Raw genomic sequence first — 17,540 nt, 5'->3', positions numbered from 1 at the left:
TAAACATGGTATTAAACCTGGTATTAAACCTGGTATTAATCATGGTATTAAACATGGTATTAAACCTGATATTAAACCTGATATTAATCGTGGTATTAATCATGGTATTAAACATGGTATTAATCATGGTATTAAACATGGTATTAAACCTGGTATTAAACCCGGTATTAATCATGGTATTAAACATGGTATTAAACCTGGTATTAAACATGTTATTAAACATGGTATTAAACCTAGTATTAAACATGGTATTAAACATGGTATTAAACATGGTATTAAACAGGGTATTAAACCTGATATTAAACATGGTATTAAACATGGTATTAAACATGGTATTAAACAGGGTATTAAACCTGATATTAAACCTGATATTAAACCTGGTATTAATCATGGTATTAAACATGGTATTAAACATGATATTAAACATGGTATTAAACATGGTATTAATCATGGTATTAATCATGGTATTAAACGTGGTATTAAAGGGATATGATATAAACAAATGGATAATATGAATGGAAAATAGATAGAAAATAGATCCAGTGAAAGGCTCCAGTTATCATGAAGTAAAGAATACTACAATATCTAGTATGAAAGTGATGTCTAGTACAGTGACTCCTCCCCCTGTACAGACTACTGCTGTTGTTGTTGTTGTTGTTTACAGTGTTGTTATTTAAAGTGAGAACTCCTCCCCACTGGACTGTGATGTCAGTCTGCTGCTCCTGTACAGAACACTGCTGTTGTTGTTGTTATTGACAACGGTAACACTATGACAACAACCCTTCAACATTCTCTCCAGGTGGTTCCGGAACTTGACCCCAACGAACACGTAGAACAACGGGTTGAGACAGCAGTAGGAGAACGCCAGCAGCCTGGTCACATAGAAGGAGTAGTCCAACGTGGTGCTGGTGCCACACTCGTCCCATAGTGTTGTGGATGAATCAGCACCGCCACCATCTTGACTCCTATACACCAGCGTCCTGAGGAAGATGACCACGTTGTACGGCGCCCAGCCCACAAAGAAAACCAGGACCAGGCCGAAGACCAGCCTGGCGGTCCTGTGGCTCCTCCTGTCTCCTCCGCTCCTCTGGCGTCTAACCCTAACCCTGGGTCTCAGGAGGCGGACTAGAATCTGACAGTAACAGACACACACCACTAATAATGTCACTATGAACAGGATGTTCTGCTGGTAGACCCCCCACAGCCTCCAGCTGACATCTGCAACCTCACAGTACCGTTGTTCACCACTAGGGGCGTTAGAGTCACTCGGCCCATCAGGGTTGTTAGGGTCCAGAGGGTCTTTAAGGTCAGTAGAATCAGTGATGATGAACTTGGTAAAGATGAGAGCTGGCATAGCAGCTAACAGACTGACGGTCCAGACGACCAATGATACGACAGCGCTCCATGTGCCCTGAGAGTGGGGGCCTGACACCAGGTAAGACAGGGGGTGGAGCACGGCCAGGTAACGATGCAGTGTCATGAGGATGAGGAAGATGCCACTGCTGTAGTAGCCAGCATAGAACAGGAAGCTAACCGCCTTACACGTGAGGTCACCGTAGCTCCAGCCAATCAGGTGATAGGAGACCCAGAAGGGGAGGCCGCAGGTGAACACCAGGTCAGACAACGCCAGGTTCATCATGAACGCATTTGTCAGTGACCGAAGATGCTCGTACCTGGGAGAGAAGCAGACACACAACACTGTTTTAAACACAACACTTTTCGACACAACAATGTTTTAAAGACCCTGAAACCCTGACGAAGACTACAGTAATAGTCCTACCCTATAACCCTGATGAAGACTACAGTAGTAGTCCTACCCTGTAACCCTGATGAAGACTACAATAATAGTCCTACCCTATAACCCTGATGAAGACTACAGTAGTAGTCCTACCCTATAACCCTGATGAAGACTACAGTAGTAGTCCTACCCTATAACCCTGATGAAGACTACAGTAGTAGTCCTACCCTGTAACCCTGATGAAGACTACAATAATAGTCCTACCCTATAACCCTGATGAAGACTACAGTAGTAGTCCTACCCTATAACCCTGATGAAGACTACAGTAATAGTCCTACCCTATAACCCTGATGAAGACTACAGTAATAGTCCTACCCTGTAACCCTGATGAAGACTACAGTAATAGTCCTACCCTGTAACCCTGATGAAGACTACAGTAGTAGTCCTACCCTGTAACCCTGATGAAGACTACAGTAAGAGTCCTGACTTGTAACCCTGATGAAGACTACAGTAGTAGTCCTACCCTGTAACCCTGATGAAGACTACAGTAAGAGTCCTGACTTGTAACCCTGATGAAGACTACAGTAATAGTCCTACCCTGTAACCCTGATGAAGACTACAGTAATAGTCCTAACTTGTAACCCTGATGAAGACTACAGTAGTAGTCCTACCCTGTAACCCTGATGAAGACTACAGTAGTAGGTCTACCCTGTAACCCTGATGAAGACTACAGTAGTAGGTCTACCCTGTAACCCTGATGAAGACTACAGTAGTAGGTCTACCCTGTAACCCTGATGAAGACTACAGTAGTAGGTCTACCCTGTAACCCTGATGAAGACGACAGTAATAGTCCTAACTTGTAACCCTGATGAAGACTACAGTAAGAGTCCTAACTTGTAACCCTGATGAAGACTACAGTAATAGTCCTAACTTGTAACCCTGATGAAGACTGCAGTAATAGTCCTACCCTGTAACCCTGATGAAGACTACAGTAGTATGTCTACCCTGTAACCCTGATGAAGACTACAGTAAGAGTCCTAACTTGTAACCCTGATGAAGACTACAGTAAGAGTCCTGACTTGTAACCCTGATGAAGACTACAGTAATAGTCCTACCCTGAAACCCTGATGAAGACTACAGTAATAGTCCTACCCTTTAACCCTGATGAAGACTACAGTAATAGTCCTACCCTATAACACTGATGAAGAATACAGTAAGAGTTATGGTTTAAACTAGGCTCTCCAACCCTTTTCCAAGAGAGAGACCCTTCTGTAGGTTTTGCCTCCTACCCTGTTACTGGAGAGATACCATCCTGGAGGTTTTAACTCCAACCCTGTTACTGGAGAGATACCATCCTAGAGGTTTTAACTCCAAACCTGTTACTGGAGAGATACCATCCTGGAGGTTTTAACTCCAACCCTGTTACTGGAGAGATACCATCCTGGAGGTTTTAACTCCAACCCTGTTCCTGGAGAGATACTCTCCTGTAGGTTTTCGCTCCAACCCCAGTTGTAACTAACTTGGTTCAGTTTTCAACCAACTAATTATAAGAATCAGGTGTGCTAGATTAGGATTGGAGTGAAAACCTACAGGATGGTAGTTCTTCAGGAACTGGCTTAGAGCGCCCTGAACTAGGCTATTAGGCAGTGAGGAAGACCCCACTCCTTCAGATAACACAGACCACTGAGGAAGACCCCACTCCTTCAGGTAACACAGACCACTGAGGAAGACCCCACTCCTTCAGATAACACAGACCACTGAGGAAGACCCCACTCCTTCAGGTAACACAGACCACTGAGGAAGACCCCACTCCTTCAGATAACAAAAACCACTGAGGAAGACCCCACTCCTTCAAATTAGCACAATACTTCCTCCATCCTGTCACTAGTTACCTCGCTCTCTCAAAACAAGATGCATGACAAGAGCAGCAAGCCAAGTTCAAATGAGGAAAATATTCATGATCTATTTCTCATCACCAGACTGTCCTACCTGGCCAGAATCACCAGCACCAGCAGGTTACCCACAAGGCTTAGCACAATGACCACGGAGAGGACCATGGGTGTGACGAGGGCTCCGAATCTGACCACGTCTGTCTTGGAGCAGCGTTCATCCCCGTACTCCTCGTCATAGTCGGCGCTGCCGTAGAAATCAGTGGTGACATTGGTTCCGTTGCCGGGAGTAGTAGGTCTCAATCCTTCCTCTACAGTGCTATACAGGTTCCCTGTAGGAAACCTCTGAGATTGAAAAAGTCTTAATGAGTGAGATTCCTATAAGGGGAAAAAGGTTCAACAATACCCAGTAACAATGACATCCTGAAATACTAATAAATATACCATTATATTTGACCTACAATGGTATCAGTTCCTGTTTTACTAGCTCCTAGTCTGAGTCACTCAATCTGGGTTACTAAACAATACATCTCCATAAGCGACACAATCATATCTGTGATAAAGTGTTACAAGCTGAAGTGAACGGTAGTCATGTTAAAATATACTGAACAAAAATAGAAACGCATCCCGCAACAATTTCAAAGATTTTACTGAGTTACAGTTCATATCAGGGGCATAACTTTTACTGGGGATGGGGGGGTCAAGTCCCACGTTCTGAAATGGCATTTTTGTCCCCCCCCAGTTTTATCATTGCAATGTGATACAAAAGGTGGCAACGGTGTGCTTTAGGACCATGCGGACACCTCCTTACCGGTAGAGTAGGCTGTTTTGAGTGTTCAGCCGGCTGAGTTAGGATCAAACGGACACCACAGAGCGGGCTGACACTTCACACAGAGCGGGCTGTGTGAAGGCAAAGCTTCTGGAAGGCTGGCTGGACCAGCATGGGAGAGTTGAGCATAGTTCAATGTGTATGTGTTGCGCTCTGTCACCAAGTTGTAAAAGCAAGCAGAGCAGAAACTGGCTACTCTTTATTTGACTGATGTAGCTGGCAAGGTAACTGCTGTTTAACTTAACAGGAAAAAAAACTAGTGTTTATTCGCAGTGCTGAGCTACTATTGTAACAGACATGTACAGTAGCGTAAGCTAATGTTTCATCCCATCTCGACTGAGGTGAATAAATAAGCTATGCTAGCTAGTAATAGCTACCACAGTCAGGTCAGCGCTAGCCTCTAGTTATCTGTCAGAAAGGAATAACTTATATCGCTGTTGTTTGTATGAAAAACATTTATAGCCTTTGTTTGTCCCGTTTTAGAAGTTAAATAACTTTGCAAGCTTGCGCCAGTTGATGTATCGTTCGAAAAAGAGCTGGCCAAAAGTTGGCTAACCAAACTAGACCTGAATCAAACTAGCCCTGAATCAAACTAGACCTGAATCAAACTAGACCTGAATCAAACTAGACCTGAATCAAACTAGACCTGAATCCCACTAGACCTGAATTAAACTAGACCTGAATTAAACTAACCTGAATCAAACTACACCTGAATCAAACACGCCTGAATTACACTAGACCTGAATCAAATTACACCTTAATCAAACTAGATCTGAATCAAACTACACCTGAATCAAACATGAAACCATCAGGAAAACGATTGAAGATTAAAATTCTGACGGGGCGGCAGGGTAGCCTAGTGGTTAGAGTGTAGAGGAGGCAGGGTAGCCTAGTGGTTAGAGTGTAGAGGAGGCAGGGTAGCCTAGTGGTTAGAGTGTAGAGGCGGCAGGGTGGCCTAGTGGTTAGAGTGTAGAGGCGGCAGGGTGGCCTAGTGGTTAGAGTGTAGAGGCGGCAAGGTAGCCTAGTGGTTAGAGTGTAGAGGAGGCAGGGTAGCCTAGTGGTTAGAGTGTAGAGGAGGCAGGGTAGCCTAGTGGTTAGAGTGTAGAGGCGGCAGGGTAGCCTAGTGGTTAGAGTGTAGAGGAGGCAGGGTAGCCTAGTGGTTAGAGTGTAGAGGCGGCAGGGTAGCCTAGTGGTTAGAGTGTAGAGGAGGCAGGGTGGCCTAGTGGTTAGAGTGTAGAGGCGGCAGGGTAGCCTAGTGGTTAGAGTGTAGAGGAGGCAGGGTAGCCTAGTGGTTAGAGTGTAGAGGCGGCAGGTAGCCTAGTGGTTAGAGTGTAGAGGCGACAGGGTAGCCTAGTGGTTAGAGTGTAGAGGAGGCAGGGTAGCCTAGTGGTTAGAGTGTAGAGGCGGCAGGGTAGCCTAGTGGTTAGAGTGTAGAGGCGGCAGGGTAGCCTAGTGGTTAGAGTGTAGAGGAGGCAGGTAGCCTAGTGGTTAGAGTGTAGAGGCGGCAGGTAGCCTAGTGGTTAGAGTGTAGAGGAGGCAGGGTAGCCTAGTGGTTAGAGTGTAGAGGCGGCAGGGTAGCCTAGTGGTTAGAGTGTAGAGGAGGCAGGTAGCCTAGTGGTTAGAGTGTAGAGGCGGCAGGGTAGCCTAGTGGTTAGAGTGTAGAGGAGGCAGGTAGCCTAGTGGTTAGAGTGTAGAGGCGGCAGGGTAGCCTAGTGGTTAGAGTGTAGAGGCGGCAGGGTAGCCTAGTGGTTAGAGTGTAGAGGCGGCAGGGTAGCCTAGTGGTTAGAGTGTAGAGGCGGCAGGGTAGCCTAGTGGTTAGAGTGTAGAGGCGGCAGGGTAGCCTAGTGGTTAGAGTGTAGAGGAGGCAGGTAGCCTAGTGGTTAGAGTGTAGAGGCGGCAGGTAGCCTAGTGGTTAGAGTGTAGAGGTGGCAGGGTAGCCTAGTGGTTAGAGTGTAGAGGAGGCAGGTAGCCTAGTGGTTAGAGTGTAGAGGCGGCAGGGTAGCCTAGTGGTTAGAGTGTAGAGGAGGCAGGTAGCCTAGTGGTTAGAGTGTAGAGGCGGCAGGGTAGCCTAGTGGTTAGAGTGTAGAGGCGGCAGGGTAGCCTAGTGGTTAGAGTGTAGAGGCGGCAGGGTAGCCTAGTGGTTAGAGTGTAGAGGTGGCAGGGTAGCCTAGTGGTTAGAGTGTAGAGGAGGCAGGTAGCCTAGTGGTTAGAGTGTAGAGGCGGCAGGGTAGCCTAGTGGTTAGAGTGTAGAGGAGGCAGGTAGCCTAGTGGTTAGAGTGTAGAGGCGGCAGGGTAGCCTAGTGGTTAGAGTGTAGAGGCGGCAGGGTAGCCTAGTGGTTAGAGTGTAGAGGCGGCAGGGTAGCCTAGTGGTTAGAGTGTAGAGGAGGCAGGTAGCCTAGTGGTTAGAGTGTAGAGGCGGCAGGGTAGCCTAGTGGATAGAGTCGCTCTGGATAAGAGCGTCTACTAAATGACTTAAATGTAAATGTAGAGGAGGCAGGGTAGCCTAGTGGTTAGAGTGTAGAGGCGGCAGGGTGGCCTAGTGGTTAGAGTGTAGAGGAGGCAGGTAGCCTAGTGGTTAGAGTGTAGAGGCGGCAGGGTAGCCTAGTGGATAGAGTGTAGAGGAGGCAGGGTAGCCTAGTGGTTAGAGTGTAGAGGCGGCAGGGTGGCCTAGTGGTTAGAGTGTAGAGGAGGCAGGGTGGCCTAGTGGTTAGAGTGTAGAGGCGGCAGGGTAGCCTAGTGGTTAGAGTGTAGAGGCGGCAGGGTGACAGTCCTACCCACTACCTCAAGGACTGGTCCAACCACAGTCCTACCCACTACCTCAAGGACTAGTCCAACCCAACCACAGTCCTACCCACTACCTCAAGGACTGGTCCAACCACAGTCCTACCCACTACCTCAAGGACTAGTCCAACCCAACTGCAGTCCTACCCACTACCTCAAGGACTGGTCCAACCCAACCGCAGTCCTACCCACTACCACAAGGACTGGTCCAACCGCAGTCCTACCCACTACCTCAAGGACTGGTCCAACCGCAGGCCTACCCACTACCTCAAGGACTAGTCCAACCCAACTGCAGTCCTACCCACTACCTCAAGGACTGGTCCAACCCAACCGCAGTCCTAGCCACTACCTCAAGGACTGGTCCAACCCAACCACAGTCCTACCCACTACCACAAGCACTGGTCCAACCGCAGTCCTACCCACTACCTCAAGGACTGGTCCAACCGCAGTCCTACCCACTACCTCAAGGACTGGTCCAACCGCAGTCCTACCCACTACCTCAAGGACTGGTCCAACCCAACTGCAGTCCTACCCACTACCTCAAGGACTGGTCCAACCCAACTGCAGTCCTACCCACTACCTCAAGGACTGGTCCAACCGCAGTCCTACCCACTACCTCAAGGACTGGTCCGTCCCAACCGCAGTGCTGAAATGTTATTTTAGGCGTATGTGAAGCAGCTCACTTGCCAGCCATGGTCCCCGCAATTTTGCGCCCTATTGGCAATTTCAAAAGTATAAAAATATCTTCAGAAATAGGTTCAATTAACAGAGATTCTCACATGGCCCTTATATTGTATTACTGGGCTATATCAGCCAATATGATATATGTAGTTAGAAGAGAGCAGAGTTAGAGAGACTTGCACTTCCTCTTGAGCTATTTTTTAAGATTTTCAGACAGAGAAATATGGGGGATCATAATTTAGCCCTATTGCTAGGCAATGTAGTAAACTATAGCCTAACCATAGGCCTATTTAGGAAGTCAATTTCCTTGGAAAGATATGTTTCTCCGCCCATGCATAGGCTATAGTCTACTCTATTTAATTGAGGCCACACAAGCACCTGATCGCTCAGGTATGGCTACTGAACTGGAAACAGAGAGAATGATGATGCTACGTTTTGCCTAGGCCTAAGGGGTATAGCCTACCTTTTAGGAGGACGATTTTCAGGCAGAGACAAATAAATGGGTAATTAATACATATTGAAAATGAAAAGGCGCAACGCTCGCTCACCATAGTAACCTAACCTATGCTCACCATAGTAACCTAACCTATGGTCACCATAGTAACCTAACCCATGGTCACCATAGCAACCTAACCCATGGTCACCATAGTAGCCTAACCTATGGTCACCATAGTAGCCTAACCTATGGTCACCATAGTAACCTAACCTATGGTCACCATAGTAGCCTAACCTATCGTCACCCTAGTAGCCTAACCTATGGTCACCCTAGTAACCTAACCTATCGTCACCCTAGTAGCCTAACCTATCGTCACCATAGTATCCTAACCTATCGTCACCATAGTATCCTAACCTATGGTCACCATAGTATCCTAACCTATGGTCACCCTAGTAGCCTAACCTATGGTCACCCTAGTAGCCTAACCTATGGTCACCCTAGTAGCCTAACCTATGGTCACCCTAGTAGCCTAACCTATCGTCACCCTAGTAGCCTAACCTATGGTCACCCTAGTAGCCTAACCTATGGTCACCCTAGTAGCCTAACCTATGGTCACCCTAGTAGCCTAACCTATCGTCACCATAGTATCCTAACCTATGTGCATGTTATGCCTTTTCCTTTTCATTGATGATTAAGTTGCTGGATATTGGTGGGAACTGGAACACACTGTCGTACACGTCGATCCAGAGCATCCCAAACATGCTCAATGGGTGACATTTCTGGTGAATATGCAGGTCATGGAAGAACTGGGACATTTTCAGCTTCCAGGAATTGTGTCCAGATCCTTGTGACATGGAGCTGTGCATTATCATGCTGAAACATGAGGTGATGGTGGTGGATGAATGGCACGACAATGGGCCTCAAACTTGTCACAGTATCACTGTGCATTCAAATTGCCATTAATAAAATGTAATTGTGTTTTTTGTCCGTAGCTTATGCCTGCCCATAGCATAACCCCACCGCCACCATGAGGCACTCGGTTCACATCAGTAAACACCTCGCCCACACGACGCCATACATGTGGCCTGCGGTTGTGTGGTCGGTTAGATGCACTGCCAAGTTTTCTAAAACGATGTTGGAGTTTGCTTATGGTAGAGAAATTTACTTTCAGTTCTCTGGCAACAGCTCTGGTGGACATTCCTGCAATCAGCATGCCGACTGCACGCTCCCTCAAAACTTGAGACATCTGTGGCATTGTGTTGTCTGACAAAACTGCACATTTTAGTGGCCTTTTATTGTCCACAGCACAAGATGTACTTGATCATGCTGTTTAATCAGATTATTGATCTGCCAGCCCTGTCAGGTGGATGGATTGTCTTGGTGAAGGAGAAATGCTCACTAACAGGGATGTAAACACATGACTGCGTAGGGCCACAGCCGTGGCTGGTCCTTGGTGAAGGAGAAATGCTCACTAACACGGATGTAAACACATGACTGCGTAGGGCCACAGCCGTGGCTGGTCCTTGGTGAAGGAGAAATGCTCACTAACAGGGATGTAAACACATGACTGCGTAGGGCCACAGCCGTGGCTGGTCCTTGGTGAAGGAGAAATGCTCACTAACATGTAAACACATGACTGTGTAGGGGCATGGAAACAAATGACTGCACGGATGTAAACACATGACTGGACTGCGTAGGGCCACAGCCGTGGCTGGTCCTTGGTGAAGGAGAAATGCTCACTAACAGGGATGGAAACACATTTGAGAGAAATAAACTTTCTGTCTGTATGGAACATTTCTGGGATCTTTATTTCAGCTCATGAAACATGGGATCAACACTTTACATGTTGCATTTATATTTTTTTCAGTATATATTTGTTCAGTATATAGTTGTTCAGTATATATTTGTTCAGTATATAGTTGTTCAGTATATATTTGTTCAGTATATAGTTGTTCAGTATATATTTGTTCAGTATATTTTTGTTCAGTATATTTTTGTTCAGTCTATATTAGATATAAAATGTATATCCCTCCTCCTACCTCCATGTTGACTCCTTCAGCATCCATCTCCCTGTAGAGGTGTGTAGTCCCAGCAGAACAGGACTAGGTGGTGGTAGTGATGATCTGACCGGAACACAGAGACTCTGGAACACAGAGACCCTGGAACACAGAGACCCTGGTTGTTGCTAGGTGACTACAGATGAGGATGACTGATCTGATTCAGTCTACCTGTCTCAGATACCTACTCGGACTGACTGGAACACTAGACCCTAAGGATAGACCGAATGGCACCCTATTCCCTTTATGATGCACAACTTTATATAGTGTACTATGGGGGCTCTGGTCAAAGTAGTGCATCATATAGACCGTTGAGACGCACCAAGTATGGAAGTTGGACCTGAAATCTGTTCCTCATAGAAACCGTTTGGAAGTTGCACCTGAAATCCAACTGCAGGTTTCTGTTCCTCAGAGAAACAGACGAGACCATCGTTACGAGGCGTCACAAATGGCATTCTATTCCCTTTAAAAGGCACTACTTTTAACCAGGCCCACATGGGCTCCCGAGTGACGCAGCGGTCTAAGACACTGCATCTCAGCGCTAGAGGCATCACTACAGACCTTGGTTTGATTCCAGGCTGTATCACAGCAGTCTAAGGCACTGCATCTCAGCGCTAGAGGCGTCACTACAGACCTTGGTTTGATTCCAGGCTGTATCACAGCGGTCTAAGGCACTGCATCTCAGCGCTAGAGGCGTCACTACAGACCTTGGTTTGATTCCAGGCTGTATCACAGCGGTCTAAGGCACTGCATCTCAGTGCTAGAAGCGTCACTACAGACCTTGGTTCGATTCCAGGCTGTATCACAGCGGTCTAAGGCACTGCATCTCAGTGCTAGAAGCGTCACTACAGACCTTGGTTCGATTCCAGGCTGTATCACAGCGGTCTAAGGCACTGCATCTCAGTGCTAGAGGCATCACTACAGACCTTGGTTTGATTCCAGGCTGTATCACAGCGGTCTAAGGCACTGCATCTCAGTGCTAGAGGCATCACTACAGACCTTGGTTCGATTCCAGGCTGTATCACAAACGGACGTGATTGGGAGTCCCCCAGCGTCGTCTGGGTTAGGGTTTGGCTGGGGTAGGCCGTCATTGTTAAATAAGAATTAGTTCTTGACTGACTTGCCTAGTTAAATAAAGGTTAAATCAATGTGCTGTACAGAGAATAGCGTTTAGGCTGCACACATAGTGTGGAGGTTGGAGCTGAAATCCAACTAGAACACACGTGGGTATCTGTTCCTCTCAGGTAGAGCGGTCCGAGCAACAACAGAGGGGTACCAAGAGGATTTGGGAAAGTAAAGGTCACTAGACCACAAAGACATCAAGGTCTCTAATATCACTGGCTGTTGTTTTTAACCCTTTCCACATAGATATGGAGGCCTTATTAGAGTTCCGCAGGACGTCTTCCTCTCTTCTTTTTCTATTTCCTGTTGACATTGATGACCTTCTGTTGGCTGCGGATGAAGAGGTGGGTGGGAATCTCTGGCGTTGCCCTCGACAGGTTCAGCTCATATCTTTGTGGGGCCTATTCACTACGGTCTATTCACTACGGTGTCCCTCAGGTATCAATTTTGGAAGCCCTACCCCCCCCCCCTGTATATGCATTCCCTGGTGACATCACCCGCAATCATAATATTCAGTTTCACTGTTATGCGGATGGAACGCAGCCCTATTTACCACTGTTGACCATTCATCTCCCTATGAGCCAGGCCACAGCCTGGGATCCTCTGGCAGGGCACTGTTGACCATTCATCTCCCTATGAGCCAGGCCACAGCCTGGGATCCTCTGGCAGGGCACTGTTGACCATTCATCTCCCTATGAGCCAGGACACAGCCTGGGATCCTCTGGCAGGGCACTGTTGACCATTCATCTCCCTATGAGCCAGGACACAGCCTGGGATCCTCTGGCAGGGCACTGTTGACCATTCATCTCCCTATGAGGCAGGACACAGCCTGGGATCCTCTGGCAGGGCACTGTTGACCATTCATCTCCCTATGAGCCAGGCCACAGCCTGGGATCCTCTGGCAGGGCACTGCTGACCATTCATCTCCCTATGAGCCAGGCCACAGCCTGGGATCCTCTGGCAGGGCACTGTTGACCATTCATCTCCCTATGAGCCAGGCCACAGCCTGGGATCCTCTGGCAGGGCACTGTTGACCATTCATCTCCCTATGAGCCAGGACACAGCCTGGGATCCTCTGGCAGGGCACTGTTGACCATTCATCTCCCTATGAGCCAGGACACAGCCTGGGATCCTCTGGCAGGGCACTGTTGACCATCCATCTCCCTATGAGGCAGGACACAGCCTGGGATCCTCTGGCAGGGCACTGTTGACCATTCATCTCCCTATGAGCCAGGCCACAGCCTGGGATCCTCTGGCAGGGCACTGTTGACCATTCATCTCCCTATGAGCCAGGCCACAGCCTGGGATCCTCTGGCAGGGCACTGTTGACCATTCATCTCCCTATGAGCCAGGCCACAGCCTGGGATCCTCTGGCAGGGCACTGTTGACCATTCATCTCCCTATGAGCCAGGACACAGCCTGGGATCCTCTGGCAGGGCACTGTTGACCATTCATCTCCCTATGAGCCAGGCCACAGCCTGGGATCCTCTGGCAGGGCACTGTTGACCATTCATCTCCCTATGAGCCAGGACACAGCCTGGGATCCTCTGGCAGGGCACTGTTGACCATTCATCTCCCTATGAGCCAGGACACAGCCTGGGATCCTGGGATTTCACTGTCAGGTCTACTACACCTGTTGTATTCAGCATTTCACTGTGAGGTCTACTACACCTGTTGTATTCAGCAGTTCACTGTAAGGTCTACTACACCTGTTGTATTCAGCATTTCACTGTAAGGTCTACTACACCTGTTGTATTCAGCATTTCACTGTAAGGTCTACTACACCTGTTGTATTCAGCATTTCACTGTAAGGTCTACTACACCTGTTCTATTCAGCATTTCACTGTGAGGTCTACTACACCAGTTGTAGTCAGCATTTCACTGTGAGGTTTACTACACCTGTTGTATTCAGCATTTCACTGTAAGGTCTACTACACCTGTTGTATTCAGCACATGTGACAACAATACAATTGGATTTGATTTATTGGGCCAAGGGCTGTGGGGCACGACATGTTTTTACTAAACAACACTAAACTGTCACCTCCCTGATGATATTATCCCAGTGGCGATGAGGTGATTCTTTTTAAAGGGACACTGCTTGAAGAGAAGAATGAAACTCAATATCAGGACGTAAATCGTCAGGTTTTTTTCCACCAGCTGAAGACTGCTGGCAGGCACAGCGTTTGCCAAGCAGCAGGCCTATTGACGACAGCGATACTGCTCTCTGATGGTTAAAGTAAGAACTGTCATTGAACCCATTGAAAATAGGCGATCTCAAGTGGAGAAATATTGTAAAAAAAAGATATATATAAAAAAATTAGAAAGTGGAAACGGAACACTTAACTGTGAAAATGACCAACCATTGGTCGAGTACCAGAGTTAGAGACGACAAAAGAGGGTTCCGATTCCTGTTTTGAGCGTTGGCTGGCTGCAAATGAAATTAGTTGGAAAGAAAGCAGATGTATTTCTCAGTGTTTTGGGTCTGAGTATGGATGAGTTGACCTAAGCAGACTGACTGAAACTCTCTCAAGGCATTTCAAGCCAATTCTCATTGCAGAACGTTTTCTTGATGACACTCTCTGAGACAAGGGTGTATGTAGTCTCACAGGGGACGCATATCACAGAGTGGCATTGACTAAAATACAGTAGAATAGAATAAGTTAAGCAGCATGTAAACATTATTAAAGTGACCAGTGATTTCAAGTCTATGTATATGGGGCAGCAGCCTCTAAGGTGCAGGGTTGAGTAACCAGATGGAAGCTGGCTAGTGATGGCAATTTAACAGTCTGATGGCCTTGAGACTGAAAAACAGCTAATGTCTCTTGATCCCAGCTTTGATGCACCTGTACTGACCTCACCTTCTGGATGATAGCAGGGTGAACAGGCAGTGGCTCGGGTGGTTGTTGTCCTTGATGATCTTTTTGGCCTTCCTGGGACATCGGTGCTGTAGGTGTCCTGGAGGGCAGGTAGTTTGCCCCCGGTGAGGCATTTTACAGACCGCACCACCCTCTGGAGAGCCCTGAGGTTGTGGGCGGTGCAATTGCCGTACCAGGCAGGGATACAGCCCGACAGGAGGCTCTCAATTCTGCATCTGTAAAAGTTTGTGAGGGTTTTAGGTGACAAGCCAAATTTCTTCACCACAATGTCTGTGTGGGTGGACAACTTCAGATTGTCAGTGATATGTACGCCGACGAATTAAAAACTTTACACTTTCTCCACTGCTGTCCCATCGAAGTGGATAGGGGGGTGCTCCCTCTGCTGTTTCCTGAAGTCCACGATCAGCTCCTTTGCTTTGTTGATGTTGAGTTTGAGGTTATTTTCCTGGTACCACACTCCGAGGGCCCTCACCTCCTCCCTGTAGGTCGTCTCGTCGTTGTTGGTAATCAAGCATACCACTGTAGTGTCGTCCGCAAACTTGATGATTGAGTTGGAGGCGTGCTTGGCCACACAGTCGTGGGTAAACAGAGAGTACATGAGAGTGCTGAAAACGCACCCTTGTGGGTCCCCAGTGTTGAGGATCAGCGGAGTGGAGATGTTGTTTCCTACCTTCACCACCTGGGGGCGGCCCGTCAGGAAGTCCAGTACCCAGTTGCACAGGGCAGGGTTCAGACCCAGGGCCTCAAGCTTAATGATGAGCTTGGTGGGTACTATGGTGTTAAATGCTGAGCTGTAGTCAATGAACAGTATTCTTACATAGGTATTCCTCTTATGCAGATGGGATGGGGGCGGTAGTCATTTAGCTCAGTTACCTTTTCATTCTTGGGTACAAGAACAATGGTGGCCATCTTGAAGCATGTAAGGAACAGCAGACTGGGATAGAGAGAGATTGAATATGTCCGTAAACACACCAGCCAGCTGGTTTGCACATGCTCTGAGGATGCGGCTAGGGATGCCGTCTGGGCCAGCGGCCTTGCAAGGGTTAACATTTTTAAATGTCTTATGTCGGCCATAGAGAAGGAGAGCCCACAGTCCTTCGTACTGGCCGCGTCGGTGGCACTGTGTTATACTTCAAGTGGGCAAAGAAGGTGTTTAGTTTGTCCGGGGGCAAGATGTCGGTGTCCGTGATGTGGCTGGTTTTCCTCTTGTAGTCTGTGATTGTCTGTTACCCTGCCACATACCTCTTGTAGTCTGTGATTGTCTGTAGACCCTGCCACATACCTCTTGTAGTCTGTGATTGTCTGTAGACCCTGCCACATACCTCTTGTAGTCTGTGATTGTCTGTAGACCCTGCCACATACCTCTTGTAGTCTGTGATTGTCTGTTACCCTGCCACATACCTCTTGTAGTCTGTGATTGTCTGTAGACCCTGCCACATACCTCTTGTGTCTGAGCCTTTGAATTGCATCTCCACTTTGTCTCTATACTGACATTTTGTCTGTTTGATTGCCCCACATCAATCTGCAGAGAAGAATGGGAGAAACTCCCCAAATACAGGTGTGCCAAGCTTGTAGAGTCATACCTAAAACTCAAGCCTGTAACCACTGCCAAAGGTGCTTAAAAAGTACTGAGTAAAGGGGCTGAAAACTTATGTTGATGTAATATTTCCATTTTTAATTTTTAATACACTTGTAAAAATGTCAAAATATTATTTTTGCTTTGTCATTATGGGGTATTGTGTGTAGATTGATGTGGGGTGAAACATTTTTAAATCCATTTTAGAATAAGGCTGTAACGTAACACAATGTGGAAAACATCAAGGGGTCTGAATACTTTCTGAATGCACTGTACATCATTATTAGAAGCCTATTGTGTCACATCATTATTAGAAGCCTATTGTGTCACATCATTATTAGAAGCCTCTTGAGTCACATCATTATTAGAAGCCTATTGTGTCACATCATTATTAGAAGCCTCTTGTGTCACATCATTATCAGAAGCCTCTTGTGTCACATCATTATTAGAAGCCTAATTGTCCATCCATCCATCATTTCCATTCCCATCCATCCATCCATCCATTCCATCCATCCATCCATCCCATCCATCCATATTCCATGATGTTCCATGCAAATCCATCCCATCCATCCATCCATTCCATCCATCCATCCCATCCATCCATCCAGCCATCCATCCAATCCATCCATTCATCCATCCAATCCATCCATCCATCCATCCATCCATCCATCCAATCCATCCATCCATCCATCCATCCATCCATCCATCCATCCATCCATCCATCCATCCATCCATCCATCCATCCATCCATCCATCATCCATCCCATCCATCCATCCATCCAATCCATCCATCCATCCAATCCAATCCATCCATCCATCCATCCCATCCATCCCAATCCATCCCAATCCATCCCATCCATCCATCCATCCCATCCATCCATCCATCCATTCCATCCATCCATCCCATCCATCCAATCCAATCCCATCCATCCATCCCATCCATCCATCCATCCATCCATCCATCCATCCATCCATCCATCCATCCATCCATCCACATTATGTATTGCAGGATATTTGACAGAATAATAACGCCAATGGTTTTATGCAGCAGTGAGATACAAGCAGAAACCGTGTAAAAATTGACACAGTCTGGAATGATGCAATCAAACCAATCATTCAAGGTGACTCATCAATTCAGGATGCTCATGTTGTTCTGGTACAGTCTCTTCATCACAGACCTCAGGTGAATCATCTATCGGTCTGATGTGCTGATCTGGATTGATGCTCGGGGATAACTGATCTCCAGGTGTGTCCGCTGCTAGGTGGATGCGTCTATGCCTGTCCAGATGCCCTTGTTGGATAAAGCTCTTCCAACACAGGGAGCAATGATAGGGTCTTTCCCCTGTGTGAGTCCTCTGATGAGCCTGGAGGTGAGCCAGCTGGGAGAAGCCTCTCCCACAGTCAGAGCAGCAGTGAGGTTTTTCCCCTGTGTGGGTCTGGCTGTGCTTTTTCAGAGCCCCAGAGTTTATAAACGTCTTACCGCAGGCCGAGACAGCACAGACGTAGGGTCTCTCTCCTGAGTGAATCCTCTGGTGGTCCTTCAGAGCTCCTGGGT

At 47.3% G+C, this 17,540-nt stretch overlaps 1 protein-coding gene across 1 annotated transcript in view; it reads right to left on the bottom strand.

Moving 5' to 3' along the window:
- Positions 1 to 663: 663 nt before the first annotated feature.
- The window catches only part of LOC124009371 (chemokine XC receptor 1-like), a 39,484-nt gene continuing 22,607 nt past the window's right edge, over positions 664 to 17,540 (bottom strand). The window contains exons 3-5 of the mRNA XM_046321144.1: positions 10,394 to 10,513; positions 3,728 to 3,972; positions 664 to 1,673 (exon numbers count right to left, since the gene is read on the bottom strand). Coding sequence (XP_046177100.1) covers positions 674 to 1,673; positions 3,728 to 3,972; positions 10,394 to 10,420 — 1,272 coding nt within the window. The 5' untranslated portion in view covers positions 10,421 to 10,513 and the 3' untranslated portion in view covers positions 664 to 673. The remainder of the gene's footprint in view (positions 1,674 to 3,727; positions 3,973 to 10,393; positions 10,514 to 17,540) is intronic.

The sequence above is a fragment of the Oncorhynchus gorbuscha genome, linkage group LG22 (genome assembly GCF_021184085.1).
Source record: "Oncorhynchus gorbuscha isolate QuinsamMale2020 ecotype Even-year linkage group LG22, OgorEven_v1.0, whole genome shotgun sequence".
NCBI classification, from domain to species: domain Eukaryota; kingdom Metazoa; phylum Chordata; class Actinopteri; order Salmoniformes; family Salmonidae; genus Oncorhynchus; species Oncorhynchus gorbuscha.
This window is presented reverse-complemented; position numbering and strand designations above follow the sequence as displayed.